This window comes from Sceloporus occidentalis, unplaced genomic scaffold (genome assembly GCF_023333645.1).
Source record: "Sceloporus occidentalis isolate IW3139 unplaced genomic scaffold, rSceOcc1.0.p SCAF_41, whole genome shotgun sequence".
Taxonomy (NCBI): Eukaryota; Metazoa; Chordata; class Lepidosauria; order Squamata; family Phrynosomatidae; genus Sceloporus; species Sceloporus occidentalis.
The window spans coordinates 872,392-885,394 of NW_028317021.1; the positions used below are offsets into that span (position 1 = coordinate 872,392).

General features: G+C 43.2%; 1 protein-coding gene across 1 annotated transcript in view; it reads left to right on the plus strand.

Moving 5' to 3' along the window:
* The first annotated feature begins 381 nt into the window (after positions 1 to 381).
* Positions 382 to 13,003, plus strand: part of LOC149289963 (nucleolar complex protein 4 homolog) — a 34,487-nt gene continuing 21,865 nt past the window's right edge. The window contains exons 1-7 of the mRNA XM_089489893.1: positions 382 to 706; positions 1,852 to 1,972; positions 3,476 to 3,582; positions 6,046 to 6,147; positions 9,635 to 9,784; positions 10,645 to 10,744; positions 12,559 to 12,593. Coding sequence (XP_089346019.1) covers positions 596 to 706; positions 1,852 to 1,972; positions 3,476 to 3,582; positions 6,046 to 6,147; positions 9,635 to 9,784; positions 10,645 to 10,744; positions 12,559 to 12,593 — 726 coding nt within the window. The 5' untranslated portion in view covers positions 382 to 595. The remainder of the gene's footprint in view (positions 707 to 1,851; positions 1,973 to 3,475; positions 3,583 to 6,045; positions 6,148 to 9,634; positions 9,785 to 10,644; positions 10,745 to 12,558; positions 12,594 to 13,003) is intronic.

Here is a 13,003-nt window from a genome sequence, read left to right on the forward strand (position 1 = left end):
CTCCTTCCTTAGAGATCTTTAAACAGAGGCTGGATGGCCATCTGTCAGGGTTGCTTTGATTGGGATTTCCTGCATGGCAGAATGGGGTTGGACTGGATGGCCTTTGAGGGTCTCTTCCAACTCTGTGATTCTATGATTCTCAAAATAAAAATAATAATAATCGGATTTATAATTTATTGTTATTATTATTATTAAAAGAGTTTCAGTTGCCTCCTTCTGTGCAGCGCTAAGTAATGCAGTAAAGCTGCTTATGGCCCAAAAGACACTGATTCTGTGTTCATGAATTCCCTGCCTCAGCGCTTGGGAATTGTGGGAAGTGTCGTTTCCTGTGGCAGCCGCGCTCTCTCTGACAGAGAAGGCTCAACGGGTCACAAAACTACAATTCCCAGAATTCCCTGGCCTGGAGGAGGAGGAGGCAGGTCAGGCCAAGAGGCCTCAAAGTGGGTTGTTTGTTTCCGCCGTGTGGCTTGGCCCAAAGCTAGCGAGGTTGCCCCTCCTCCTCGGGCGGCTCAAGGCGGAGTGCAAAAGGCTAGCGGCGCGCGTCACTTTTGGGCGCCAGCTGCTGAGGCGAGGCAGCCAGGCCTGAGGCGGCGGCATGGCGGGCCCTGGGGAGGCAAGCGAGGCGGCGTTGGGAGCCTGCCTGGAGGCGGTGCTGAGCAGCCGGAGCAACGCCAACCGAGTCTTCGAGATCCTGGAGCTGCTGCAGGTGAGGCCCCGAACAAGGTCTTGCCAAGAAGCCCTGCTGGAGGTGAACCAGCCCTGGCCTTCCTCCCTTTTCTAGGCGGCAGCGTCGCTGGGAAACGAAGCCCAGATTGGCGCTGCTTTCGCTGCGCTGGGATTCTGGGGGTTGTAGTTTTGTGAGGTGTTTCGCCTCCTCTGTCAGAAAGCGCTTCTGCCACAACAAACTAAGCAGAGGCTAGATGGCTGGGGATGCTTTGATTGGGATTTCCTGCATGGCAGAATGGGGTTGGACTGGATGGCCCTTGGGGTCTCTTCCAACTCCATGATACCGTTCCCAGAATTCCATAGCCTTGAGCCAGGGCAGTGAAAGCAGTCTCCCACTGGGTTATTTCTGCAGGGTGGAGGCAGCCTTACTCCACACAATCCTACATCAATGGAACCCAATGAGGTTTCCAAGCCTGCTTTTTGAGGCGCACTCTCCTTTTTGCAGACTTCCGCCCAAGCAGCACCTCTTCCCTAAATCTAACTTGACCATGGTCTCTTTGGGGTTTGTTGTTGTTGTTGGTCTCTATACAAGAAGATTGTGGGCTACACAGTGCTTAGTACGATAACCAAAATCCACACAGCAATGATACCTTTGTTTGGCCAACCCAAATGCACCAAATGCATGCATTTTGAAAACACATGCTGGCTCTTTCACCAGGCAAAGGAGAAAGAAAAACAGTTGCAATGTTATCTTCTCAGTTAAGATGGCATGGAGGGATATCCATGTAGGCAAAGACCACTCCTCCCTCTTGGCCCTGGGGACTCTGGGAGGCCAAGGCCAGGAAAGAAAGGCCCCATACAGACAGGCCAAAATAAAGCTGCTTCAGGTCACTTTGGAGGTATGCTGTTTAAATGACACACGCATCTTAAGAGGCCAGAAGTTGCGCCAAAGCTGCGCTCCAGTCCTTAGACCTGGAGTGTGGCTTTGACATGACTTCCAGGCTCTTAGGACGCATGCATCATTTAAACAGCATACCTCCAAAGTGACCCGAAGCAGCTTTATTTTGGCCTGTCTGTATGGGACCAAAATTAATCAGTTAATCCAGACGTCCTCCGTTTCACTTTTAACTGTTTTAACAGACTTGTAACCGTGTCTTGCCCCCTTCCCCACTTTCCACCACTCAGGCTGGCGAGAACGAAATTGTTCTGGGTGCTATACGGACTTGTAGCCGTCTCTTTGGAGCCTTGCTTGAGCGGGGAGAACTGTTTGTGGGGAAACTACCTTCAGAAGAAGAATCTCTGCAAGGTAAAAGTGAATGTGTGTGTCCAAGTTGGTAGGTCAGACCAATCAGTTAATAGTATTGATATGTATGTGCTGAGGCTTAATACTCAAAATGGCACTGTCCTTGCCCAAGGAGGAGATACCGTCTGTCTTGGGTCATCCCTGGGTTTCCAGAAGTAGAAAAAGAACTGGAAGGACAAAACAAGGAAACCTCAAAACATTAAAAGCTAGTCATACATAGGCCTGTTACAGACAGCCAAAATAAAGCTGCTTCGAGTCACAGTGGAGGTATGGTGTTTCAATGATGCGTGCATCCTAAGAGTCCAGAAGTCGCACCAAAGCCATGCTCCAGCCCTAAGGACTGGAGCGTGGGTTTGGTATGGCTTCTGGACTCTTAGGACGCATGCATCATTGAAACACCATACCTCCACTGTGACTCGAAGCAGCTTTATTTTGGCTGTCTGTAACCATAGATTGTTAACTGATGCAGTGGTAGGTTTCCGAAAACTGGGAGGTGGAATGGAGTATTGTGAAGCGGTCCCTTCTATTTGGCTCCTTTAGGTGGGCCCAAGTTGATGGAAATTGTACTACTTTTAGCTATGTTTCTTTGTTGTTGTTGTTTTGAAATGTCCAAATTTCATGTCTGTTACCCTGGATTGTTTACTGGCTAATCCAGGATCAGTGTTTTATTTCTCACTTTCCAAATGTTTTTTTTTTAAATATACCAAGAGAGTTCAGAATAAAAACATCCCCAAGGGAAACATGTTTTTATTTTATTTATTTAATTTATTTATTTTTATTTGTTTTATTTATATACCGCTATTCCAAAGTAGCCCACAAATTGGCCCAGCAGCCTTCGGTGTGTACCCACCTGACTTCATTGTGAAACTGCTAAATTAGAGGAGGGTATAATTTAAAAATGCAATGTAATATAAATATAAATCAGTACTATAATTCTCAGTTTTAACTGTGTTAATTAACACCTATAATGAGATAGGAAGCCATTATATCTATCAAAGCCCATATACATGGAATCAGACTGGTAAATTCAGCCCTCTACGTTCATTGCATGGCCAATGTTCAGAGAGGAAAGACAGATGACTATTAACTAAATAGCATTTGTTCATAAACAGAACAACACTGGGGCCATGAAGATGGGCAGGAAAAAGTGTCCAGAGGCCACTCCATCCGCAATCGCTCAGGGACTGTGGCAACTATACAGCACTCCCTTAAAGTGGGCTGCCACTGCAGTCCCAAACAGGCCGCCAGCAAGAAGCACTTTTCCCTTGCTTCTTTTGCCGATGGCCTGAGGCCTCCTTAGGTGGCCCCAGAGCAGCTTCCAGCTGATCCAGGGGTGTGTATCATCTGTATTCAATACCCCTGAAGCAGCCAGAAGCTGCTCTTTCCTGCCTGTCTGTTTCGGACCATAGTTGAACTGAAAACCAGTCCTGGCAAAATTCAGTTTTCTATCCATCTCTCTCTCTCTCTCCTTTTCATCCCATCTCCACTTTTCATCTTGTTTTTCAGAGAGCTACAGTGCTGAGGACAAGTACAAAATTTGGATGAGACATAGATACAGTAGTTGCTGCAATTGCCTGGCACAACTGATGGGACACAAATCTTTCCAAATCAAAGTGAGTTTGTAGGGGTGACTGTAGTAGATAGTCGAGCAGATACGGTATTTTTACATTTTAAAAGAAACATGTGTCTCTATATAAGACAATATTCATATACATTTTCCTCTAACTTATTCCTCTAACCCATACTTTTCCTCTAACCTATTTGAATTTTTAAAACATATGTATATTTATATATATGATCTCCATTTTCAACTAAGGGGCTATACAGATGGGCAGGAAGAGGTGGCGAGACACCGCTCCTTTCTGCCCCGGATAGGACTTTGGCATGGCTTTGGCATGGCTTCTGGCCTCTTAAGACACATGCATCATTTTCAGTAGTAGTAGTAGTAGCAGCAGCAGCAGCAGCAGTAGTGGCATCATTTTGGTGATCTTTTCTATCTAATTTTCTATTTACAGGAGCCCTGGTGGTACAGTGGTTAAATGCTTGTACTGCAGCCCCTGACTCACAAACCACAAGGTTGTGAGTTCAGTCCCAGCCAGGGGCTCTGGGTCGACTCACCTGGCATCCTTCCGAGGTCACTAAAATGAGTACCCAGCTTGTTAAGAGCAATTAGCTTACAGTTGTAAACCGCTTAGAGACTGCTCAGTGTGGTATGAAGCGGTATATAAATGAAGCTGCTATTGCTAAGCTGCTATTGCGACTTACTAAAAGGCCCAAACAGACAGGCCAAAATAAAGCTGCTTCGGGTCACTTCAGCATACCTCCAAACAGACTTTCACAATACTTTAATTCACTGATATGAAACACAAAAATCCATTGAAAAGCACTAAAATCACACTGAATCATCAGTTTTTGCACTTAATCAAAGCTGAGAGATAACTGAATGGATAAAAATATGGAATTTGTGAAAGAATCTGTATAATGTGACATTTTTCTTCTGCTTTTCAAATTCAGCGCCCCCCGCCCCCCCAAATGCATTAAAAACAGCTACAATATTGAAAAAAAAATTCATCACAGGCTTGTGTAAATCCTATTTATTGTGTTATACAAATCTTTACATCCAATTTGTAATGTCTGGGCTCCATGTAGAGACATGGAAAAGAAACAAATACAAACCAGGTACAATTGGAGTTTATGTATTTATTTGTAAATTACATTTCTATTCCACATTTCTAGCAGTGAGCTCAAAGCAGAAGTCATGGGTATCCTCCTCATCATTTTTATCCTCACAATAACAGCCGTGTGAATTAGGTTGTGAGATAATGTGACCAGATCAAGATCAGTTAATGAGTTTTCATAGTTTGGTGGGAGCAGAAAGTAGATCCAGCAATCTTTAACCACTGCATTATACTGGCTCTTCGTTATGCTTCTGCTCTGTCTGAATGCACATACTTGGGTATATGTGGTTTTATTGTGGTTTTATGCCTGTAATTTTATACTGTTTGTAGATGATATTTTTAATTGTTTTATTGTAATATGTTTTTAGAATTTTTATTTGTGAGCTGCCTTGGGTCCCTTTCAGGGAAAGGCGGGCTAGAAATCAAATAAATAAACAAATAAATAACTTTGTGCAGTTGGTTTGGATGTCAGTAGGGCAAATCTTAGGCCCGTTCCACACGGGTGTAAAGTATGTCCTGGGGACGTACTAGGGTTAGGCAAAGTGCGTGCCTTACGCACGCACCTAACCCTAGTACGTCCCCAGGACGTACAAAATGACGCCGCCCTATGTACACGGCGCTGCCATTACGACGTCACGAATGTACCGCCTCCAAACGGGACGGCACGGACGTGACGTCGTCATGCCGCGCAAGGGCGCATAGAGCGCCCTTTCTGCGGCGTGAGAAGTAGCTCCGAAACGGAGCTCCTTCTGCGGTTTGCGTCGCTGGCGCAGCCTTTAGATGGCTGCGCCAGCAACGCAAGGGAAAAAGGGGCCGAGTGGCCCCTTTTTCCTCCTCCCCGCCGCCATCGGGTGTCCTTGGGGCTTGAAGCCCCAAGGACACCCCTTTCCAGGCCGCGGGGAAGCGGCCTTTTGCCACTTCCCTGCGGCCTGGAAAGCAGCGGATCAGGGCTTCGGAGGCTGCCATTGTGGCAGCTGAGGCCCCGATCCGGCAGGGAAAGGGCCAGTTACAAGCCGCCCCAAAAGGGCGGTCTGTAAACTGCCTTACTCTACATTTAGTCTGAACTTTAAAAGCAGTATTGAGAGTGTTGTCTCTATTTAGGGAGATGTGGTTCAGCACCTTGGATAGCTCATTTGAAGTTCAGTCCTAGACCTCCTAGAGTTGATTTGCCACTATACTGACACAGGAGCCACTTGTAGTCACTGAGTTTAAAGTTGACTCTGTTATGAAAATAGGAATGTTGGGATGACATCTTTACTCCCTGCTTCCCTCTACTTGTGCAAATCATTCTACTGAGTAGTGACCCATTGTAATGTTGTTGGCGGGTTGTAGAAAGGAAACATAATTTAACAATTTATTTGGTTCTCTCCACCCCACTCCCTTTTTTGAAAAATGAAGGAATTTGCACTCTGTACTCTGATGAAATTTGTAGAACTGGAAGCCAAAAGACCACTAATCAAGAATGAATGGAGTTTTAATTTCCCACGGGACCTTTTAAAAGTAAGTTGTGTGAATTCTATTATAGTCCTCATGGGGGTTCTGGAACACAGTTTGTATTACTTTTACTTGAGGGACTTGAAACAAAGCCAGTGATGTCAGCTCTCTCTTACCTAGAATCATTAACTCTTTGAGTTGGAAGAACAAACAAGAGCCATCTAGTTCAAACCCCTTCCACAACTAAAGCACCCCCAAGAGATGACCATCTAACCTCTGTTTAAAGACGTCCAAAGGAGGAAAATCCACCACTGTCCAAGGCAGTCTATTCCACTGTCACACATATCTTACATTAAAGAGGTTCTTCATAATGTTTAGATGGAATCATAGAGTTGGAAGAGACCGCAAGGGCCATCCAGTCTAACCCCCTGCCATCCAGGAAATCTAAATCAAAGCATCCCCGACAGATGGCCATCTAGCCTCTGTTTAAAGACCTCTAAGGAAGAAGAGTCTACTACACTCTGAAGAAGTTTGTTCCACTTTTTGAAATTTTTGAATCTAATTGTTTTAATTTTACTATCTAGAGCTGCACAGAACAAGCTTGCTCGATCTTTTGCGGGACATTCTTCCAGATAAAGATGGCCAGCTCCCTAAATTGGTTCTCATAAGACTTGGTTTCCATACCTTTGATCATCTTGGTCACCCTTCTCTGGACACATTTCATCTTGCCAATATCCTTCCTACAGTTTGGTGCTCTGGACTGGACACAGTATTTCCAATGAAGTCTGACCAAAGCAGAATAGAGTGGCACTACTGGTTCCCTAGATGTAGCCCAGAATTGCACTGGATTTTGTTTTTCTCTTGTTTTGGATACTGCAAAACACCCACCACTCCTGTTTACCTTGTGGTCTATTATGACCTCTAGATCTTTTCACATGCACTCCTTTCAAGTCAAGTGTCATAAGCCCGCCTATGTCTGGGCAGCCAGACAGTTTCAAGCTGGCTTTCTAGCATCATCGGGACATGTGGCGTCTAAACATCATGCGCTGTTGATGCCCGGAAGCGAGTTTGTTGGGGCCGTCTGTTCCAGCTCTTAGTCAATGCTTCAGTCTCAGCCCTCCTCATAGGAACTCAAAATGTTAATGAGGAGGGCATGCCCCTGAAGGATACAAATGCAAAGAGTACTGATTGAACATTGAAGTGAGCTTGTGAGGCCTATTGTCCATCAGGACCTCATCTGTAAAATCCCTGATTTACAGAACAGCTATGTTGTGGAGTCAAGATATTTTTAACAATCAAGATTTGGATGGCAGGTCTTCACAAAGGTCCCTTCCTAAGCTCTACAGGTGTGGCTTTCATAGCCAGTGCTGGCAGGAATTTTCTCATTTCTTCTGCTCACTCTATTGATTCCTCTGTGGCTACAAGGTCTATTTGGCAAAAGCACTGGAATGCTGATCTCGATGCAGGTCAAATCTGGCTATGCTTCCATTTTTAGGCAGTCATCTTTTTGGTGAGGATGCCCTTATAGACATTCTCATCAAAACTAAAGATAAAAAGGCTATGCCTTCCACCCAGGTGGAGGACAAAAAGTGAAACAAGTGCTCAGGTCAGGTCGAAGGCTTTCATGGCCAGCATCCATGGTTTTTCTAGAACATGGCCACATAGCCCGAAAAACACAAAAAAAACCCATGCTCAGGTCAACCTTGTCCCTTTCAAGGATTTGAACAACTTTCAAATGTGCCTTGATGAGATCACATTTTCCCTTTAGAAATCAAAATGGCCAATTCCACAACACACCTTCCAAGACAGATGCTAAGAAAAAAGGAAAACAAAATTTCTGACTTCCCTTCAAATAGGTGGAAGGCTTTCCAGTTTTCCTCTAGCTTGGGCATTCAAACACAGACTTGTGGGTATTCAGGACAGGAAAAGAATACCGCATGGAATCTGTCTGTCTTCCAAAATACCATTTTCTGCATTCTTTGCTTGTAAAGCCTCCAAGATTCAATTAGTACAGCAAGCTATCTATCATCTCTTTCAGAAGACATTAATACAATTTGTCCCACGTGAAAGGATATGGAATACCTTCCTCTCTTGCTGAAACCCTACTGTTAGAATTTACAAAACAAAATGGAAGACTTTTATTTGGTGATGCCATAGAAAGTCCGTAAATCACTCTAGAGCTGGTGGCCTTAAGCCAAGCACATTCCTTATAAAGACTTGATCTCTTACCTCTGTTTTAACTTACATCAGTAAGGTTCCTGTTTGTTTCCATCCTCAGTGCAACATCTCTTTTTAGTCCAACTGTTATTCACTACTTTCCCACACAGTGTTCTGAAAGTGCTATCTGGAACGACTTTTGCACTCTTGAGGTCAGCAACCTTGAGGATTCTTTCTCTTAAAAGTTTTGTTTCCCTAGTTGCTGTCATCTCTGTGAGGCAGGTTTCAGAATTTGCTACACTCTTGTGGTCCCCTCACTAGAGGTTTGAGGAAGATTCTGTCTCTGGTTAGACCCAGGATTCTTTCCCAAAGTAAGCTCTCATTTTCATATCTCTCAGCCTGTCATTCTCTGTCTTTTCTGACTGCATCCTATATACCTACTTGAGAGGGAGCAGCAAAAACTGGATATTCACAGAGCTCTAAAGATCTGTGCCAAAAGAGTCAGGTCTTTCAGAAGGCTGGAAAGTCTTTGTTTCCTTCTTTCCCACCTTTCAAGAGAAGAAAGTGTCTCCTACCATTTTAATCAGGTGGCTTAATCCTCATGGAATAACAGCTCACTCCACTAGGTCTGCTGCCACATCAAGTGCTTATTCTACCTTGCCCGTCTGGAGAAGGCCTGTTGGGCTACAACCTAGTCCAGTCCATCACATTTACTCAGATTTGGAAACTGGGTAAATTTGTCTCAAGAGGAGGGTGCTTCATCTGGTGGGCTCTACTTGGAAATGTTCTTACTGCCATGCCCCTTACACATACATTTCATCTGAGCTTTGGTAAATCCCATTCTTGATTTAATATGAATGATACATTGGGAAACTTACTGGGAAGGTCCATTCATGGAGATGGAAACATCCACATCCAATATGCTCCCTTTTAATTGAATTTGTGTTTCATTTTTCCAGTATGCTTCTCAGTGTACCTGCTAGGGGTTTCTACCTTACTTTCCCTTTTTCTGATTCCATCTTATATGGAATGTTATCTGGAATCAGGAGCTAGGGATCCTATCAGAAATTCTCAACTTTTCAACTTCAGTCAAGTGAGCCCCTGCCTCATCTGAATGACAGAAGGGGTTAGCCAATTCATGTCAGTGTTTGCCTGGCATGATTGTTTGTCTTCATACTGCATGGTACTCAAGAGATATACTATCTCTGAATGTGGAGGTTCAGTTTGAACTAGCAAACAGTAATAGCCTTCAAAGGGTGGTAGCATCCTCTGGGAAAAGAATGATGCTTTGATATTTTAACTGATATTTTACTTACTGGAAAGCAATTTTTCCGGTTATTTTTTCTGATATTTTATTTGTGAGCTTTAAACTTGCTTTCTGTTGGATTTTCACTAGTTGGTAGTGGAGGGCTTAATCCCAATAGAAGAGGATTCATCTCTATTGGTTTCTCGCTTCCAAGAATACTTGGACCATGATGATGTCCGGTTCTTTGTTATGAAGATGGTGGCTGAAAACGTTGGCAGTGTGATGCAGAAAGCCAAAAAGGTACCCCTTTCTGAAAAAAATTACATCTGTGGGATCCAAAACGAAAAGGAAAGGCAGTTTTTGTGCCTCCTGGCAGACTCTCACTTGGAAAAAAAGAAGCAGTGGGACTATCCTACTTTTTTCTTTTTATGAATAACTTTTATTGAGGTTACAACTTACAAACACAGTATAAAGATGAACTGTAAAAACAGACAACAGAAATATGATTAGAATTAAAAGAAAGGTGCATATCATCTGCATATCATCTGTTGAAGGGTATGGGAAGGCTGGCTGGAGCTTCTGGGAATTAAAGTCTGGAACACCTAGAGGACCAAAGTCTGGGAATCGCTGACTAATACAACCAAGAGGGCAAGGATTAGCGCAGATGGAAGGTTGGCAGAGGAATTTGTACAACAAAAGGAGTCAGACATGGTTGCCTGTTAGCACCCCACCTATTGAATCTTTATATTAATAATATTGTAACTATGTTAAACTGCCCAGATAATTTTCCACCTTTGAAAGGTAGTTGTAAAATGACAATCATGCTATATGCTGATTATATTGTACTGTTATCTATGAACTAAATCGAACTGAAGAGAAGGCTGAATAAACTAGGCGTTTTGTCAAACAGAACATCTTAGAATAAATTAAAGGTATGGCTTTTAGTAAATGATCACCTAAGTACAGCTGGAATTTAGCTGCGAATATGTTAGAACAGTTCTCTTTTAAATATTGGGGGAGGGATATATTTTGGTGGGAAAAAAATCTTGGTGCTTGTTCTCTCTTCCCAGAGGTGGAATTCCACACTATCTAGGCAAAATATCTTGAGTGGCCATGTACATGTGTGTGTCCCTGTTTATTTTTGTTTGTCTCTTCTCGAGGCTCCGCTTCCAGTCTACCAGAGGAACGTCTTTGCCCTTATATCATCCATCAGCATGCCAAGTAAAGACAGCGACATAAAAAACTTCCTTATGAAGCACAGTGAGTGAAGTGGCACAGATACTTGTTTGTGACAGTTGGACATTATCCCATGTGCCTTATCCTGTCTTTTCCCTGATGGGATACACATGTATTTAACTGTCAATAATGGATCTTACCACATTCTCCTGTGGCCAGGTGTATGCAGCCTGTATGCAACCCAGGTTTATCCCACGGCTATTCAAGGATGGGAAAATCCCGTCCTTGAAAAGTAGCGGGATAAGCCCAGGTTGCATATGGGCTGCATATGCCCGGCCAAGGGAGAATGTGGTAAGATTTTATTATATTCTCTATGTTTTTATTGCTGTAACCAGCCTGGATTCCTTGTGATTGAGCGGGCTATAAATAAATCATTATTATATTATATTATATTATATTATATTATATTATATTATTATCTTGATAGATAGGCAACTTTCTCTTTCATGGTGGACAAGAGTGTGGCCCAAGAACTCTACGTGGGGCAGTTTCCAGGAGAGGCAGTTCATCTCATAAATAGATTGCAAGACCATTCCTGCACTGTTCAATATTTTTAAAAGTGTTTTTCACAATCAGAAATGGATTTCCATCCACTCTCCCCACCCCTTTTTAGCATTCCATGTGGCTCTTGGAGGGTCTAGCGAGCAGCAAATTGATCCTCAGATCTACTATAATTGTCCTGCATTAACAAGGAATTGCTTGAGATTAAAATTAAAATGGGCTAGTGTACACACACTTTTAGCGTTTATGTTTCTACAAATGGGCTTCACAGTTGAGGGCTTAAATCTGAATCCAATTGTATGTTATAGGTAGAGTCGGTCCATGAATCAGTGGAACTTACCTAAGTATTGATTTACTAAGTTTCTTCTAATTCAGTGGTTGGGACTAAAATTTGATTTTGGCCAAAGTCATAAGATCTGGGTTTTCTTGATTTCCATTCCCTTTCTATTCCTTTTTCCTTTAGTATCCTGGCTTTCAGACTGAAAAACCTGTGTAAAGGATCTGACTTGATTAAATTAATCTATAAGCCACTTAAAGATGTCTTCTAGCTGAAGACCACAGTAGAGAGGTTTTCAGTAAACAAAATATTGCAAACTCAAAAGCTGCCCTGAGTAGTGAGGCATGGGGAAACTGCATATCACTTTATAGGGCCAGGGGATGGCTCAAGCAAGAGAGCATGAGGTAAGGTGACTTCATGAATCAGTTCAGGAGCAGGGTACATTCTGGACCCTGAGGAGTACTAACCAGGTCTTGGACAGTCTTGGATTCAAGACTATGGCCAGATTGTTGTTGCTAAGGTAATAGACAGCTTACCCAACACTGGCCTAGAGACTTGTTCTGGGAGTTTCACCCCCCTTAAATCTTGTAGCTAGCTTTCTTAAAGGTCAAGGACTTTTTAGTGTGAGGTGGGACTTCTGTGGGAGTGAGGCTAGTGGGAGTGAAACTCTAAATGAGGGTCTTCTGTTTACTGGTGGAAAAGGAGTTTAGAGTTCACTCTATGCAATCAGAGAGCAGCAGTATACTTCCCTGGGATTTAGTATGTGCAAGTTCAGGATCTCAGATGGAGTGGGCTTACTTGATCAGCTGCATTCTCTGAGCTAAAGCTGCTGGAGAACTTGGTCCAGGGCTGTAATACCAAAGGTTCTTCAGTGTTTTGGGCTGAAATTCTTATCATCAGCTTTTTTAATCCTTTAAATGGGGTGTTGGAAATTTAACCTATAACCTTCAGCAGCCATAACACATGCATTACAACTGGCATTTAGCTTTTCCGTGTAATATACTCAAAAACTAAGTGCTGCACTTAGCTAATAATTTCTCTCTTTTTCCCACCCTAATAGCTAACCAGGAGGAATGGAAAGTATCCAAGCTGAAGGTACATCTTTTGTTTGACTGACATTAATTATTCTTGTTTCTGCTTTCAGATTGCAGGGGAGGGGGGAATCATATGGCCTTCCATATGTTGTTGGACTGCAAATCCTAGTAGCCTTAGACTACAGTCAATTGTGAGGAATACGGGGAGTGGCAGTCCAATATCAACTGGGGGATCATGAGATTTACAAATGCTTTCCCTCACTCCTTTCATGGTAGTGTTGCCAGCAGGATTTTTATTCAATCCATCTTGCACTTTTCCTGGTATTGAAGTTGCATTGCATCATGGTATCAATGCAATTTTCCTTCATATTGTGGTCTCTTCTCCCTCTTGTCCCTCTACAAATGCCAGTCCCTCTCTGATTCTCTCAACCTCCCATCACACCATTCCATACTGCACTTCCTACTCTCACT